This window comes from Grampus griseus, assembly GCF_964374135.1.
Source record: "Grampus griseus genome assembly, chromosome: 13".
In the NCBI taxonomy this organism is placed as follows: Eukaryota; Metazoa; Chordata; class Mammalia; order Artiodactyla; family Delphinidae; genus Grampus; species Grampus griseus.
The window spans coordinates 82708552-82722496 of NC_139007.1; the positions used below are offsets into that span (position 1 = coordinate 82708552).

The 13945-nt window shown below is 38.4% G+C and overlaps 1 protein-coding gene across 2 annotated transcripts in view; it reads right to left on the reverse strand.

Moving 5' to 3' along the window:
* The window catches only part of PRKN (parkin RBR E3 ubiquitin protein ligase), a gene marked incomplete at its 3' end in the record, with an annotated part of 1266888 nt that overhangs the window by 1015856 nt on the left and 237087 nt on the right, over positions 1–13945 (reverse strand). For both annotated transcript variants that reach the window (XM_082668938.1, XM_082668937.1), the window contains exon 2: positions 884–1047. In XM_082668938.1, coding sequence (XP_082525064.1) covers positions 884–1047 — 164 coding nt within the window. The remainder of the gene's footprint in view (positions 1–883; positions 1048–13945) is intronic.

Below are 13945 nucleotides of genomic sequence, written 5' to 3' on the forward strand. Positions count from 1 at the left end.
AAGAATGACCTCAATCCATATTGAGTCCTATTTGCTGGCGTCCTCAACAAATTACAGGTCTCCACTTCTAGGTGACGGCACTGCTCATCAATCGCCTACCCAATTCTCCCCTTCTCCTACAGAAATCACTGTTGTGAATGAAACACCCAGATGAAAAGGATATAGCCCTTTGACGGTATCTGGAGCCGTATAGGTGCCCTGAAAGCATTAGGGACAGGAGAGAAAACACACACTGCTCTCTCTCTAATGTTTCAGTGGCCCATTCTAGGGAAAATGTTACTAAAGCTTGGAGAAATTGAAAACAAAGGTGGACTTTTGCTGTGCGTCAGTCTTCCTTCACCACAGCTTGGGCACTGCGATTCTGACGGGGCAGGGAGCTCTCAATCCTGCTGTGAACGGCCCTGAGCCCTGCACCTCCCCTACTGAGCCCCAGCAGCAGACCTAGGACCATCCTCCAGGGGTCACAATTGGGTTACACATTCCTCACAGCACAGTGACTGAGCAACCTGATTTGGAACAATTTATTTGAATCCTTCTTCATTAAGATTCAAATGGAATAAGTAAGGTAGAAATTGAACAGACAGAGAAATTGTGCCTTGCTTCTCCTGTAGTCAGTAAACATTTATTCACTAAGCCCAGTCTGTGTGCTCTCTCTCTTTTCCCTCTCTCGCTCACAGTTATTCTTCCAATCCTTCGGGCTTGCTGTTTTAATGCATAATTAAGAAGGTCAGAATTAATGAAGCGGTATGGAGTAAAGTTCAAGGAATCCCCAGGCACTATTTATTCTATTAGATCTCAGGCATGAATGTCAGCTTGGCAGCAGAAGCAGCATAAGCAATGGGGTTGGCTGCATCCCAGGAACGATCCACTAAGGGAGACTCACCCGCACTGTCAAGTCATTCCTCAGCTCCTTCCCTGCGAAAATCACACGCAACTGGTCAGCTGGAACCCCCTGTTGCTTAGCAACCACCTCCTTGAGCTGGAAGATGCTGGTGTCAGAATCGACCTCCACTGGGAAACCATGGCTGGAGTTGAACCTGACAAACACTGACCAAGAAAATTGGAGGGGAAGAAAAAAAAATAAGCATTACTCAAAGCCCTTAAATGGCAATAGCAACATTTCTAAACTGATTTACCCATCACCCACCCTTTGATTAACAGCATACATTTTCTTTCACTTAGAACATAAAACTTAATGCTATGGAGTAACATTTGGAGAAAAATGGAATTTCCCTGTGGGACTTCCCTTTCATATATTAGTCAGTGACCCGCAAACAAAATTGCATGCTCCCTTTGACATCCATCCTAGGAAACAGAGGGACTCGAGCAGAACTCTTGCTTGATTGGAATTGTAAGATTCCCATGAGTTTATCGAAGAGATTCAGCTCTTACAGCCTGTACAAACTCACACTGCCTCTACAGTGCCCCTCTTAATAAAAAATCAAATGCATTGTGTTAGCACCCATGGTACAGCAATGGAACAAAATCAAGCCACTTCGCAGTGGTTGAGAGTCCGCCTGCCGATGCAGGGGACACTGGTTCGTGCCCTGGTCTGGGAGGATCCCACATGCCGCGGAGCGGCTGGGCCCGTGAGCCATGGCCGCTGAGCCTGCGCGTCTGGAGCCTGTGCTCCGCAACGGGAGAGGCCACAACAGTGAGAGGCCTGCGTACCACAAAAAAAAAAAAAAAGCCACTTTATAGATCAGAGGGAAGACTCAGCAGAGCCCTAGGCACTGGTGGTCCCAGCCAAAAGGCTTCACTGGGTCTTATGGAAATATATATTTGCCCTTTCTTTTGAAACTAGTGATATACCCTTTCTCTTTTTGGAACCACCGTTCCCCTCAAGGACCAGGCTGGAACCTCACAGTCTTCTCACATGCTTTCTTCTCACTGCCAACTGCCCCGCCACCTCAATGGCTCTCGCATCTGCCCTTTCCTTCCACTCCTTCTGTCACTACGCTCATTCAATCACGTCTAGATTCCTGCAACAGCCTCCCAGCAGGAGTCTTAATATACTCTCTTCACCTCCGAAATGTCCTACACTGTTCTGCAAAGTAAACCGTATTAATCTAGAGCCCTCGCTGTGTCGTAGCCCTCAAATCCTTTAAAGGCACAAATCTTTCAAACTAAATGCTCCCAAAAAACATATAACAGAAAACGCCTGCCCCCAGCCCTTGCCTCTGTTCACGTCACACCCTTCCTCACCTCTGCCTTTTGAAAGCCTGTTCACCTCCACGATCCATCTCCAATGTAACCTCCTCCAAGAGGCCTCTCGCTATCAGCCCCCTCAAGACTGACCTCACCCCTTCAGGGCTCCAGTGGCTTTTACTGTGTACGTCTTACAAGACTTGCTACATTCTCTCATGGAAGCAGTACAGCAGAGGTGACAAATACATCCTCCAAAGTGAGAGGACCTATTCACCAATTCCTGTAGGTCCCTTATCAGCTCAGGAGACTGGGGTAAACACATTAACCTTCACTCTTTAACTCTCAGTTCCCTAATCTTCAAAATATAAATAAACCACAGAGGGTGTTCTATAATACATTAAGTAATATTTATAGTGTTTATAACTATCAAATAATTACTTTCAAAAATAACGAATATTTGTATATGTCTTTGGTATATATTTTACCTCTTTAAAAGATTATACACTCCTCAAGGTCAAGCACTATAGCTTATTTTCTGCTGTATCTCCTTTATTTAATTTTCTTAATAAATAAATTAATTAATTTTTTATTTTTGGCTGCGTTGCTTCTTCATTGCTGCACGCAGCCTTTCTCTAGTTGCAGCGAGCTGGGGCTACTCTTCAATGCGGTGCGCGAGCTTCTCATTACGGTGGCTTTTCTTGTTGCGGAGCACGGGCTCTAGGCACGTGGGCTTCAGTAGTTGTGGCACACGGGCTTAGTTGCTCCGCGGCATGTGAGATCTTCCCGGACCAGGGCTCGAACCCGTGTCTTCTGCATTGGCAGGTGGATTCTTAACCACTATGCCACCAGGGAAGTCCCTGTATCTCCTTTAAATGTAACATTATCACTTACTAGTTCTAAATTCAAATGTGAGATGGCCCACCAAATAATAATTATAATAAAATAATAATTACAATGCCAATAATATTCAAGCAGTTACTATGTGGTAGAAGTTGCACATTACATATGCTATTTTAAGCTTCCTGATGATCTGGTAAGGTCAGTATTATTATCCTTATTTAATAGAAAGTAAATGAAGGCCTTGAGAATTGTAATCACTTTTTTAAGGACATCAGCTACTTTGTAATGGAATCACAATTTAAACTCAGTTCAATCTACCTCTAAATCCCATTGCATTTACTATAACATGCTGCCTAAAATCGTCTCAGAAGAAAAGTTCACATTCCTTTTCCTTATGATAAAAAAATTACAAAACACAACAGCAAAATAGTCTTTATAACATAATTCAGATAGCCTCTATACAGGTTAGCAGTAGAAAATGAGATTTAAAAAATAAAATCTCCAGTGAAGAGCTAAGAGCAAACCACAATGAACAATATTTACAAGACACAATGAGATAAAAATGACACCAAACTGAGAGTAGATGCCAGAGATGACACCACAGGAGCAAAAACCTGACATATTTTACCAGCACACAAAATATTTAGAAAGAGTAAGAACTGGAAGTGACAAAAGTGTTCCAAATAAAGAAAACTGATTGAAAAAAAAAAGAACAATTACAGAGGAAAAGGTGCTTTTGATATACTTTTAAGTAGATGCCGTGTGACACTGTTGAAAGTAGAGGAGGAGAAATAAAAATGTATCGGAATCCCTTGAGGTATACTCCTGGCATCCTCTGATCAGAGACCATAAGACCAGCAATTCATCAGATAAGACATGGCGACAAGTGAGTGGCTATAAGGGACAAAAGATATGGTCCCAGTTGCAAACTGGATTTTCTAGTAGTGTGAATAGACTTTTTTAAAAGAAGTAAAACACCATTGGGGAAGAAGCAGTTGAAAACTATACAAAGGCTACTAAAAAAAGGAATAAATATTCCAGGAGATCTGAAGTTGCTGATCTTCTCCAGGGGTTCAAATCATGGGAATTCCACCTTAAGGACAAGAATTATAAAGAAAACTAAAGGAAAAAAATCTGCAAAAAACATACTAGATAACTCTGTACCACTAATGAAATCATTATTATCTAAAAGCCTTTTTTGGTGGGAATGTGAATTTGTACAGCCACTATGGAGAACAGTATGGAGGTTCCTTAAAAAACTACAAATAGAACTACCATATGGCCCAGCAATCCCACTACTGGGCATATACCCTGAGAAAACCATAATTCAAAAAGAGTCATGTACCAAAATGTTCATTGCAGCTCTATTTACAATAGCCAGGACATGGAAGCAACCTAAGTGTCCATCATCAGATGAATGGATAAAGAAGATGTGGCACATATATACAATGGAATATTATTCAGCCATAAAAAGAAACGCAATTGAGTTATTTGTAGTGAGGTGGATGGACCTAGAGTCTGTCATACAGAGTGAAGTAAGTCAGAAAGAGAAAAACAAATACCATATGCTAACACATATATATGGAATCTAAGAAAAAAAATGTCATGAAGAACCTAGGGGTAAGATGGGAATAAAGACACAGACCTACTAGAGAATGGACTTGAGGATATGGGGAGGGGGAAGGGTAAGCTGTGACAAAGTGAGAGAGTGGCATGGACATATATACACTACCAAATGTAAAACAGATAGCTAGTGGGAAGCAGCCACATAGCACAGGGAGATCAGCTTGGTGCTTTGTGACCACCTAGAGAGGTGGGATAGGGAGCGGGGGAGGGAGGGAGATGCAAGAGGGAAGAGATATGGGAACATATGTATATGTATAACTTATTCACTTTGTTATAAAGCAGAAACTAACACACCATTGTAAAGCAATTGTACTCCAATAAGATGTAAAAAATAATAATAATAAAAGCCTTTTTTTCCTTATAAATAGAAAAAAGTTTGTGAGCTTAAGTTAAATTTGGATAAACTGTACCAATACTTTATAAATGAATATTTTTGAGCAGCAAATCAGAAATGTAGTATGAATTTTCTGATGGAAAGACTGATCAAATACATAGCAGATATTTGGCCAACTAAAATATTGGTATGGATAAGAACAAACATCTTAAAGTGACCTGATAAACAGCCAAATGCCATTATATGGAAAACAGCTAGTGTTTAATGGCAGTACCATAATTTGCAGTGGGTGTCCATCTTTTTCTGACCCATGTGAGAAATGTGTATGTTCCGTCTGTTCTAGTTCTGTCATTTCAGCCATGATTCCTAAAAGAGAGGAGGAGAGAAACACCCAACCCTCCTCCTCTACTACCTCTTTAAGAGTCATAGAAAGCAGAATGCCCTTAGAGCCAGGACAAAAGAAATTGGAATCCTGGTTGTGCCAGTTGCTAATTTTATGACTTAGGACAAATTATCTGTTCACCTGGATTCTTAGCTTCCTTATCTGCTAAAATGGAGATAATGTATACAACATCAAGTGCCAGTTACAAAGGATTTGTTGAGATTATGAATGTATTAGGAAATTTTGGAAAGAGTCCTTAGTATATTACCTTGTACTCTTGGTACAAGGTAAGTTTGTTTTGCAAAACTAGTTTCCTAATTTTAGTCGCCTAGTGGAGGTAGCACTCATTAAAGCAACTTCCACTTTTGTATTATAACTAAAGTAGATTAAATAGGAGGTGAGAAGAGCTAAATTAAGTAGCCTATTTTTTTTTTTTTTTCTGCTCCTCTTCATGATACAGACAACTTCCAAGAACAGAGACATGATAAAGAATTTAGCTTATCTCCATGTTCTGAGATTTAATTATAAATTAAAAGTTTGGGAATGCTTGTTCTGATGACACCTATTATAGCACCAGAAATAAACACCGTATCACTAAACATTATCCATTATGTGTATTATCAATAAGCACCATAATACAATGATAAGAAAAAGATGATGAGCCACATTCACACTTACTTTTTATGTTATCCTTGACCAGGGTTCAGAAGATCCAGAGGATAAGAAAGTAACTGGGAGGAAGGAGGGGGAAGGAGTCATAGGTTGATGGGCACTTACTTATATTTTTCTCAGGGCTATTCTACTTGTCCTGTCTGATTGGGGCCTAATTTTTTAGTTATAACTATAACAGTTTCATCAATGATTATGGTCCTTGTAGGATTCTGACTGCCTTGAAAGCAGCCATTATTCTACTCCTCCTACACTGAGACTAGTCACAGGATTGAGGTGGGGTGATTCATCCTTCCCCCCCCAACTCCAGGTGTGAGCTCTCATTAATTAGCACAACCTCATCCTCTTTGTCACAGTGACTGGCTCAAAGATGGACATAAACCAGTCAGTGCCTGGTGTTCCCCAGGTCATAGTGAGTGACTCCCTAGAATAGAGGTGATCCAAGGTAGGCCAACCCAGAGAAATCCAGAACTTATCAAAGGCTTAGTGAAGAAGTGATTTTAGATGTCATGGAATATCATGTGAGCTTAGACATTTTCGCTGAGAGAATCAAATGAAAACAGAGCCCAAGATAGACCATTGCCATCAGAGTATAAATGGGCTCATTGCTTTTCGAGCAAGACAATTCCTCCTCAAGAGAGAATACCCTAAGCTCTGCAGGATGTTTAGCTCCAGCTGCAGCCCAGTAAATATCAGGAGCGCACTCTAATAACCATGGCAACAAAAAAGTAACCCTACACATCTCTGGTGAGGTAGTTTCTTCTTTACCTTTGAGAAATATCACCATAGTAGCTTCTACCCCAAACAGACAAACCTTGTCCTCACATTCCCCTCCATTCACTATCCCACTTTTCTGCACAGAATATTCTACTGTGAACTTCTTACAGTTCAGTTTTCCATTTCTTTACTTTCCGTTCTTTTATGAACTACTCTTGAAGACTGCTCTTGGTATGACCTCCACATTTCCAGTCAAGGTTGCTTTTCTATTCTTCTCATATTTGGCCATTCAGGGACATTCAGTAAGGATCTTGTTCCAATAAACCTTTTTTTCTTTTGGCATCTGCCACTAAGCCCTCCCAGTTTCCCTCCTACAACACAGGACATACTTTCTTAGCTTCATCTATCAGATTCTCTTTTTTTGTTCGACCTACTGATTTTAGAGCACCCAGAGGTCTGCTTGAACTCTCTTCTTTTCTGAGCGTCCTCCCAGGGTTGTATTATCCAAGCTGCATGTTTTATAATTCTTGGGCAATTTAATATATTTCAATGGGGATTTTTCATTCACCATGATTTTTACTTTATATTCTTATTTTAAAATCCAACTTTCTCACAACTATCAACCTCAGACCATCCTCAGAACAATGTGAGTCCATGGAATTATCTAATCCTTAGAACCAATTCCTACATTCTTCATGTTATAGATTTTGCTCACAAGAACTACGCTGAACATGTATTTAACAACTTTCATATAGAAATCTCAAAATCCTTATATAAAGGTGAAATTAACCTCCCACAAATCACACAGTATATCTTCAGTATTCAGAAAGTAAAATTTGTTTTAATCCTAATTTCTTGCACTCATAATTTAAACCATTTGTTAAAGGACTGCAGCATATTAGGCATTTTTCATAGGACTCTGCTAGTAAAAAAATTTAATATACTTTAAATCATTAAAAATTAGTTTAAGAAATGATTACAAAAGAATATGTATGTGTATTCATATATAGGTATATATGCATGTATACATACGTGTGTATATCCAAATTAATAAAATTACTGTGTGTGTATATACTTTATATGTATAAGTATATAATATATACACATATAATATATATACATATACCTGTTAGTCCATAACATCTTAATATTAGTCTAAGAAACAATTATAAAGATGTGTGTATATATATAAATGTATATATGTAAATATAATATATTACATATATGTGTATATCCACACACATATATTTTACACAAACACACACACACATACAGTATTTTCTAAACCTAGGGAAATGAATGACCAAATTGGGTACTTTATTGTATGTTTTAAACTTGAATTTTAATGACTTTTTTCTTAAACTGAGAAAAGTACAAAGTATGATTCAGCAAGAACATCTACCATGTAGGATTAAAGTAAGTAGGGGGTGAAGGTGTGACCAGCTCTTAAAAATTACTAATATTAATAGTTTAAGAAAATCAAACACTTGTTTTGAGAGAGAACCATTATTATATTCTGATTATCGCAGAAAATTAACAAACGCAAAATCACCAATTAAGGAATAATAGACACTTGCTATCTGGTCATATAAGTAACTTCTAAGTTCAGAGGAAAAAGTTAGAAGAAAGCTAACTGCAACATCTAGTAAAGTTACCCTTCCTATACAACAGATATAAAGAATAACAACAAAAAAATGTATCCAGGTAATGGTCTTGTGTAGGTGCATCAAATATCCTTAAAAGGACAAACTGTGAATATATTCTCTGGCCCTTAAGGGTTACCTTCAACTGACAATGTAAAGCACAGGCCTCTGCTTGAGAATGCAGCCTCAAACTGTGATGTCGAACTCCCACCAAGCAGAGTAGAGAACTCTGGTAACAATGGAGCCCATCCAGGTTTGAGTCAGGGATCAAGCTCAACTGGTAGAAATTCCATATCTCAGCCATGTTTACCTCCCCCTGCCCCCTTATTTTGTATCCTGTCGTTCAAAGTGTTGCACATTAGCGTAATGCATATGGTTTCTCTTGAGTGAAGCTATTAACCATCAGGATGAGAAGATTGTGAAATTATCCTCTGGCAGCAGAGAATAGATAGATTTTGACTTCTATAATTTCTTTTCTAGAATAAAGTCAAATGATGTCATTGCTTTGAGTCCTACTTCATTTCTAATATAATCTAGTCTATACTAATCTATTCCTCCACCCAATGAATAATAGTGAAGAACAAAGCTCTAGAATTAATCAGCATTTTTGTAATCACAGCTCAACATTTAGCAACCTTGCATATACAATCTAACCTTTATTGGGTTGTTGCAGGATACAGGTCACTATTAGCTACTACTATTTTTTTTTCAAAACTATTATTTATAACACATAACTTAATGTTTGATTATATGCTATCTGGTATCATTCTTTATTAGTTTCTTACATAATTCTTGATTTCTAACTATCTTTTAAGTTCTAATCAGAAACTTCATTTAGTCTCCTCACCCTCACTATCACAGTGTTAAACGGATAGAGGCCAGAATTTTTGCTTTTTGTAATGACTGAGTAACATGTCAGAACAACTCCCTGCAGAAAATGAAGATTATAAAAAAGAATCAACTGGAAATTCTAGAACTAAAACTACAATATCTGAAATAAATATTTATTAATAGATTTAATAACAAAATGGAGATAAAACAGGGAAATGTTAATGAAGAATAGAGAGAAGGGAGCTTTTTAAAAAATGAACAGACCTCAGGGACTTGGTAGGTAATATCAAATGGTTTAACATATATATAATAGTAGTGACAAAAAGAAAGAAGAGAAAATGGGGCAGAAAAATTATTTGAGACATAATGCCCAGAATTTTAAAATATATGATGAAATACATAAATGTACATATTCAAAATGCTCAACAACGAAAAGCAACATAAATTTGAATAAGACTGTGTCAAGGCACATCAGAGTCAAACTATTGAAAGCCAAAGATAAGGAACAAGTTTTTTTTTTTTTTTTTTTGCGGCATGCGGGCCCCTCACTGCTGTGGGCTCTCCCATTGCGGAGCACAGGCTCCGGACGCGCAGGCCCAGCGGCCACGGCCCACAGGCCCAGCCGCTCCGCGGCACGTGGGATCCTCCCAGACCGGGGCACGAACCCGCGTCCCCTGCATCGGCAGGCGGACTCTCAACCACTGCGCCACCAGGGAAGCCCCAAGGAACAAGTTTTGAAAGCAACAGGAAAAGAGATTCCTTCACATAGCTTAAACTCATCATCAAAAGCAATGGAGGCCAGAAGTAAAAGTATAACATCTTTAAGGTATTCAAATTAAAAACAAAAACAAAAACACTGTTAAACACAGAATTCTACATCCAGTAAGAATATACTTCAGGAATAAAGGCAAAATAAAGATATTTTAAGATGTAAGAAAACTAAGAAAATCTGTCACAAGCAGACTCACCCTATAAGAAATGCTAAAGAAAATTCTTCATACTAAAGAGAAATTACAACAGATGGAAATGTAGATCCTCAGAAAGGGATAAGAACATCAGAAATGCTAAATGCCTGAGTAAATACAGAAGACAATTATGTGGGGATTTTTTGCTTTATTCATCTTAATTTCTTTAATAATATAATTGCTTATATGGACTGAGTTTAGTACCCCCCCCAGCCAAATTCATATGTTAAAGCCCTAACCCCCAATGCAATGGTATATGGAGATGGGAGCTTGGGGAGATGGTTAGTTTTAGATAAGGGCATGTGGATGAGGCACTCATGAAGAGATTAGTGTCCTTATACCAGAAGAGACACCACAGAGTTTGCTGTCTCTCCTGCCATGTGAGGATGCAGTAAAAAGGAGTCTGCCAGGAAGAGGGCCCTCCCCAGAACCTGACCATACTAGAACTCTGATCTCAGACTGCCAGCCTCCAGAACTGTGAGAAAATAAATTTCTATTGTTTAAACCACTCATTCTAGTGATAGTTCATTATGGTGCTGAGCTAAGAAAACATTCAACACAAAAATTAAAAAGTTTCATGAGGAGTCCAAAATACATACAAATATAATAAATACGACAACTACAGCATAAAGAATGGGGGATGGATATCAACCATTTCTTCTACATTTTGGGTGGAAACTGGTGCATTATTAACAATATTGACTGTCAAAATTTAAGAATATACATTATAATTCCTAGCATTAAAATTGAAATAAATAAAAATGTTGAGCCAAAAAGCAAATAAAAATTACAAGGGAATTCTACAAACTACTGAATCCTCCAGAATCAGCAAATGAGTAACAGAGGAGCAAAACTGGAAAAGTAAATAGAAAACATATAATAAAATGATAAACTCAAATTCAATCATTTCAATAATTACATTAAATTTTAATGAAATAACACTTCAATTAAAAGGTAGAGACTGAGGCTTCCCTGGTGGCGCAGTGGTTGAGGGTCCGCCTGCCGATGCAGGGGACACGGGTTCGTGCCCCGGTCCGGGAAGATCCCACATGCCGCGGAGTGGCTGGGCCTGTGAGCCATGGCCGCTGAGCCTACGCGTCTGGAGCCTGTGCTCCGCAATGGGAGAGGCCACAACAGTGAGAGGCCCGTGTACGGCAAAAAAAAAAAAAAAAGGTGGAGACTGTCAGGACAGAACAAGGTTGACACAACTATGTACTTTCTACAAGAGCCACATTTTACATACAAAGACAGAAAGAGTTTGGAAATAAATGAATAAAAGAATGCTGAGCAAAAAAGTATGAGAAGGCAGGATGACAATATTAATTATCACATGGATTCAAATACAAAATTCTGAGGGAAAAAAAAAGAGGTACTGAATTGTGGTGTCACCATTTGAGATGGGAGAAAAGGCTCAAATATCACACTCTGCATCCTCCATTCCTTCCCTTCTTTGAGTTGGGAGATGTACCTGGTACCTCATTTAGCCAGGCTTGGAATGTATGGGTCTTCCACTGCTCCCAGCCTCCCTGGATAGAGATAGACGACAATGCGCCCTTCCTACCCTCCTCAGTGGGTAACAGACCTCAAGGTCTGGAGGTGTAGACAAGAGAAACTGTAGGCAAAGACATTATCTATGGCCTCAAGGCAACTGCTGTGATTCTTTGACAAAGGCATACCCAGTGGATTTTGCATTGGTTCTTCTCTTTCTCTCTCTTGGCCCCCCTCCCAACTCTTTTTTTCTCTTTGATTAATTCTTCCATTTTCTTCTTTAATTACTTAACAGAAGTAACATTATGGGAAGTGGAGAATGGGACGAAGGAAAAATGTAACTAAGAATCCACAAAACAAGAGGTGTGTATTATGGCTAAGACCACGAACTCTGGAACTACCTGCTGAGATTCAAACCCTACGACTGTCCCTTATCAACTATGTAATCATGTCACACAGTTTCTGGTCCTCAGTTTATTCTCTATAAAATAGGAGCTAGCAATAGTATCTGCCTCAGTTGGTTGTGAGAATTCAATGAATTAATATATGCAAAGTATTTAGAAAAGTGCCTAGCACGTTATAAGTTTTAACAATTATTAGCTCTTACCTAAGGCTCAACATATGGCTTAAAATTTATGGTTACTATGTTAGTTGTACAATATTAATGTTTAGGTAACTAAAAAATCTACCTTTTATTTTCTTTCAATAAGAAAGATTTTCCCGAATGGAGTTCTATTTCACTATGCTTTAGAGTACACTGTAATTGATCTAAAGTGACTGCAGGATACTGATACTGATATCTCATGTTTAGATAGAGCTTTCAGTTTTCAAAGTGCTTTTACAGACATCATCTCAGTTAATCTTCACAACACCTCTAAAAGATGATGGTGACAGCATTCACTACTCCTACTTTTAAAATGAATAAACAGACGTACAAGAAGGAAAAGTGGTTTATCCAAGATTTATAAGGAAAGGAGCAGGAACTAGCAGCTGTGTCCTGAAGCCCTCTACTTTAGATCAGTGACTTCACACAAAGACTATATGTTACCCGAGGGTATAAGAGGGTAATTCTTATACCTCCTAATTCTCACATATGCTTCCTTAAGACTAATATGTCAGAAAACATGCCTATGGCTGAGGTGTCATAATAGATCTTTTGTGCAACCTTCTCTTCAAAAATCAACATTTTCCTATTTTACAAAGAAAGGCATACCACTCACTCTTCCCCAATTTCACTCTGTTGCATTACCACAGGGTGTCAAAAAAGGACAACCTGAATTATTGGTGACTGAGAAGCCTCTTTTAACCAAGGTCCCATTAACCTGCAGTAGAGCTTGACTTCTTACACAGTAGGGTGAAAGTTGGTATTAGGAACAGTGTATTTTAGTCATTTCAGACCATTATCAGCGCTCGGTTAGGCTGTGTTGTTAGGAATTCAGCTAGAGTAAAGAGGGACAAAAGGGATGCCAATGTATTTAAGTATCCCAGCTCTTCCACACCCTCAGTCTTGCCAAAGAAGCAATTCCTCCTCAGGTTGAGTCTCAGGAGAGTAGAGATAAGACTGTTTGTAATACAAGGTGAGAGTGCCTTATTTCATTTAGGAAATGAACTGCAGGCAAAGTTCTATTCCTTACTTAACCATCCACCCTTCTATCCATCCAACTAGCCATTCAACCAGCTGTCCCCCTTCCACTCACCCACCCAGCCATCTAGCCAGCTAGACAGCCACTCACCCTTATTCTGAGGTATCAGAATTAAATAATAACAAAATGGCTACGTGGGCCCATTTTTTTCCTGATAAATTAACTTTTATTCACTGACTAATATGATAAAGACTTGTCTTGCCAATCATGCCAAAAGGCAGGCATTTTCCACAAATCGAAAAAGATATATGCAGCTCCAAGGCTTTGATAAAAACATACTTAAAGTACGAAAAAAGCATTCAATCATAAACACTGCATTGGCAAAGGTATATTGAAATTAACAATATTTCAATTTTTCCAACCTTTTCTAAATTTATTGGATTGAACAAAATGCCTCTAAATGAAAGAAAAGTCAGTAAAATTAATAGTGAGTTAAAAAATCTTGGTATAATCTATATGATACACTTCCCAGAAACTGAAAAAGTGAATGACTATATATTGTTTTCTAAGTAGATAGTTGCAAATTCTTTGCTTTCAGCAGAATTGCAGATGGATTCAATTGAGTTATAAATTGATAGATCACTGAAATAACTGTAATGAAGACTTGCTAAGCAATTTTTCTCATTTTATAACCTTGAAGGAATTAAAAGAATAAAGTA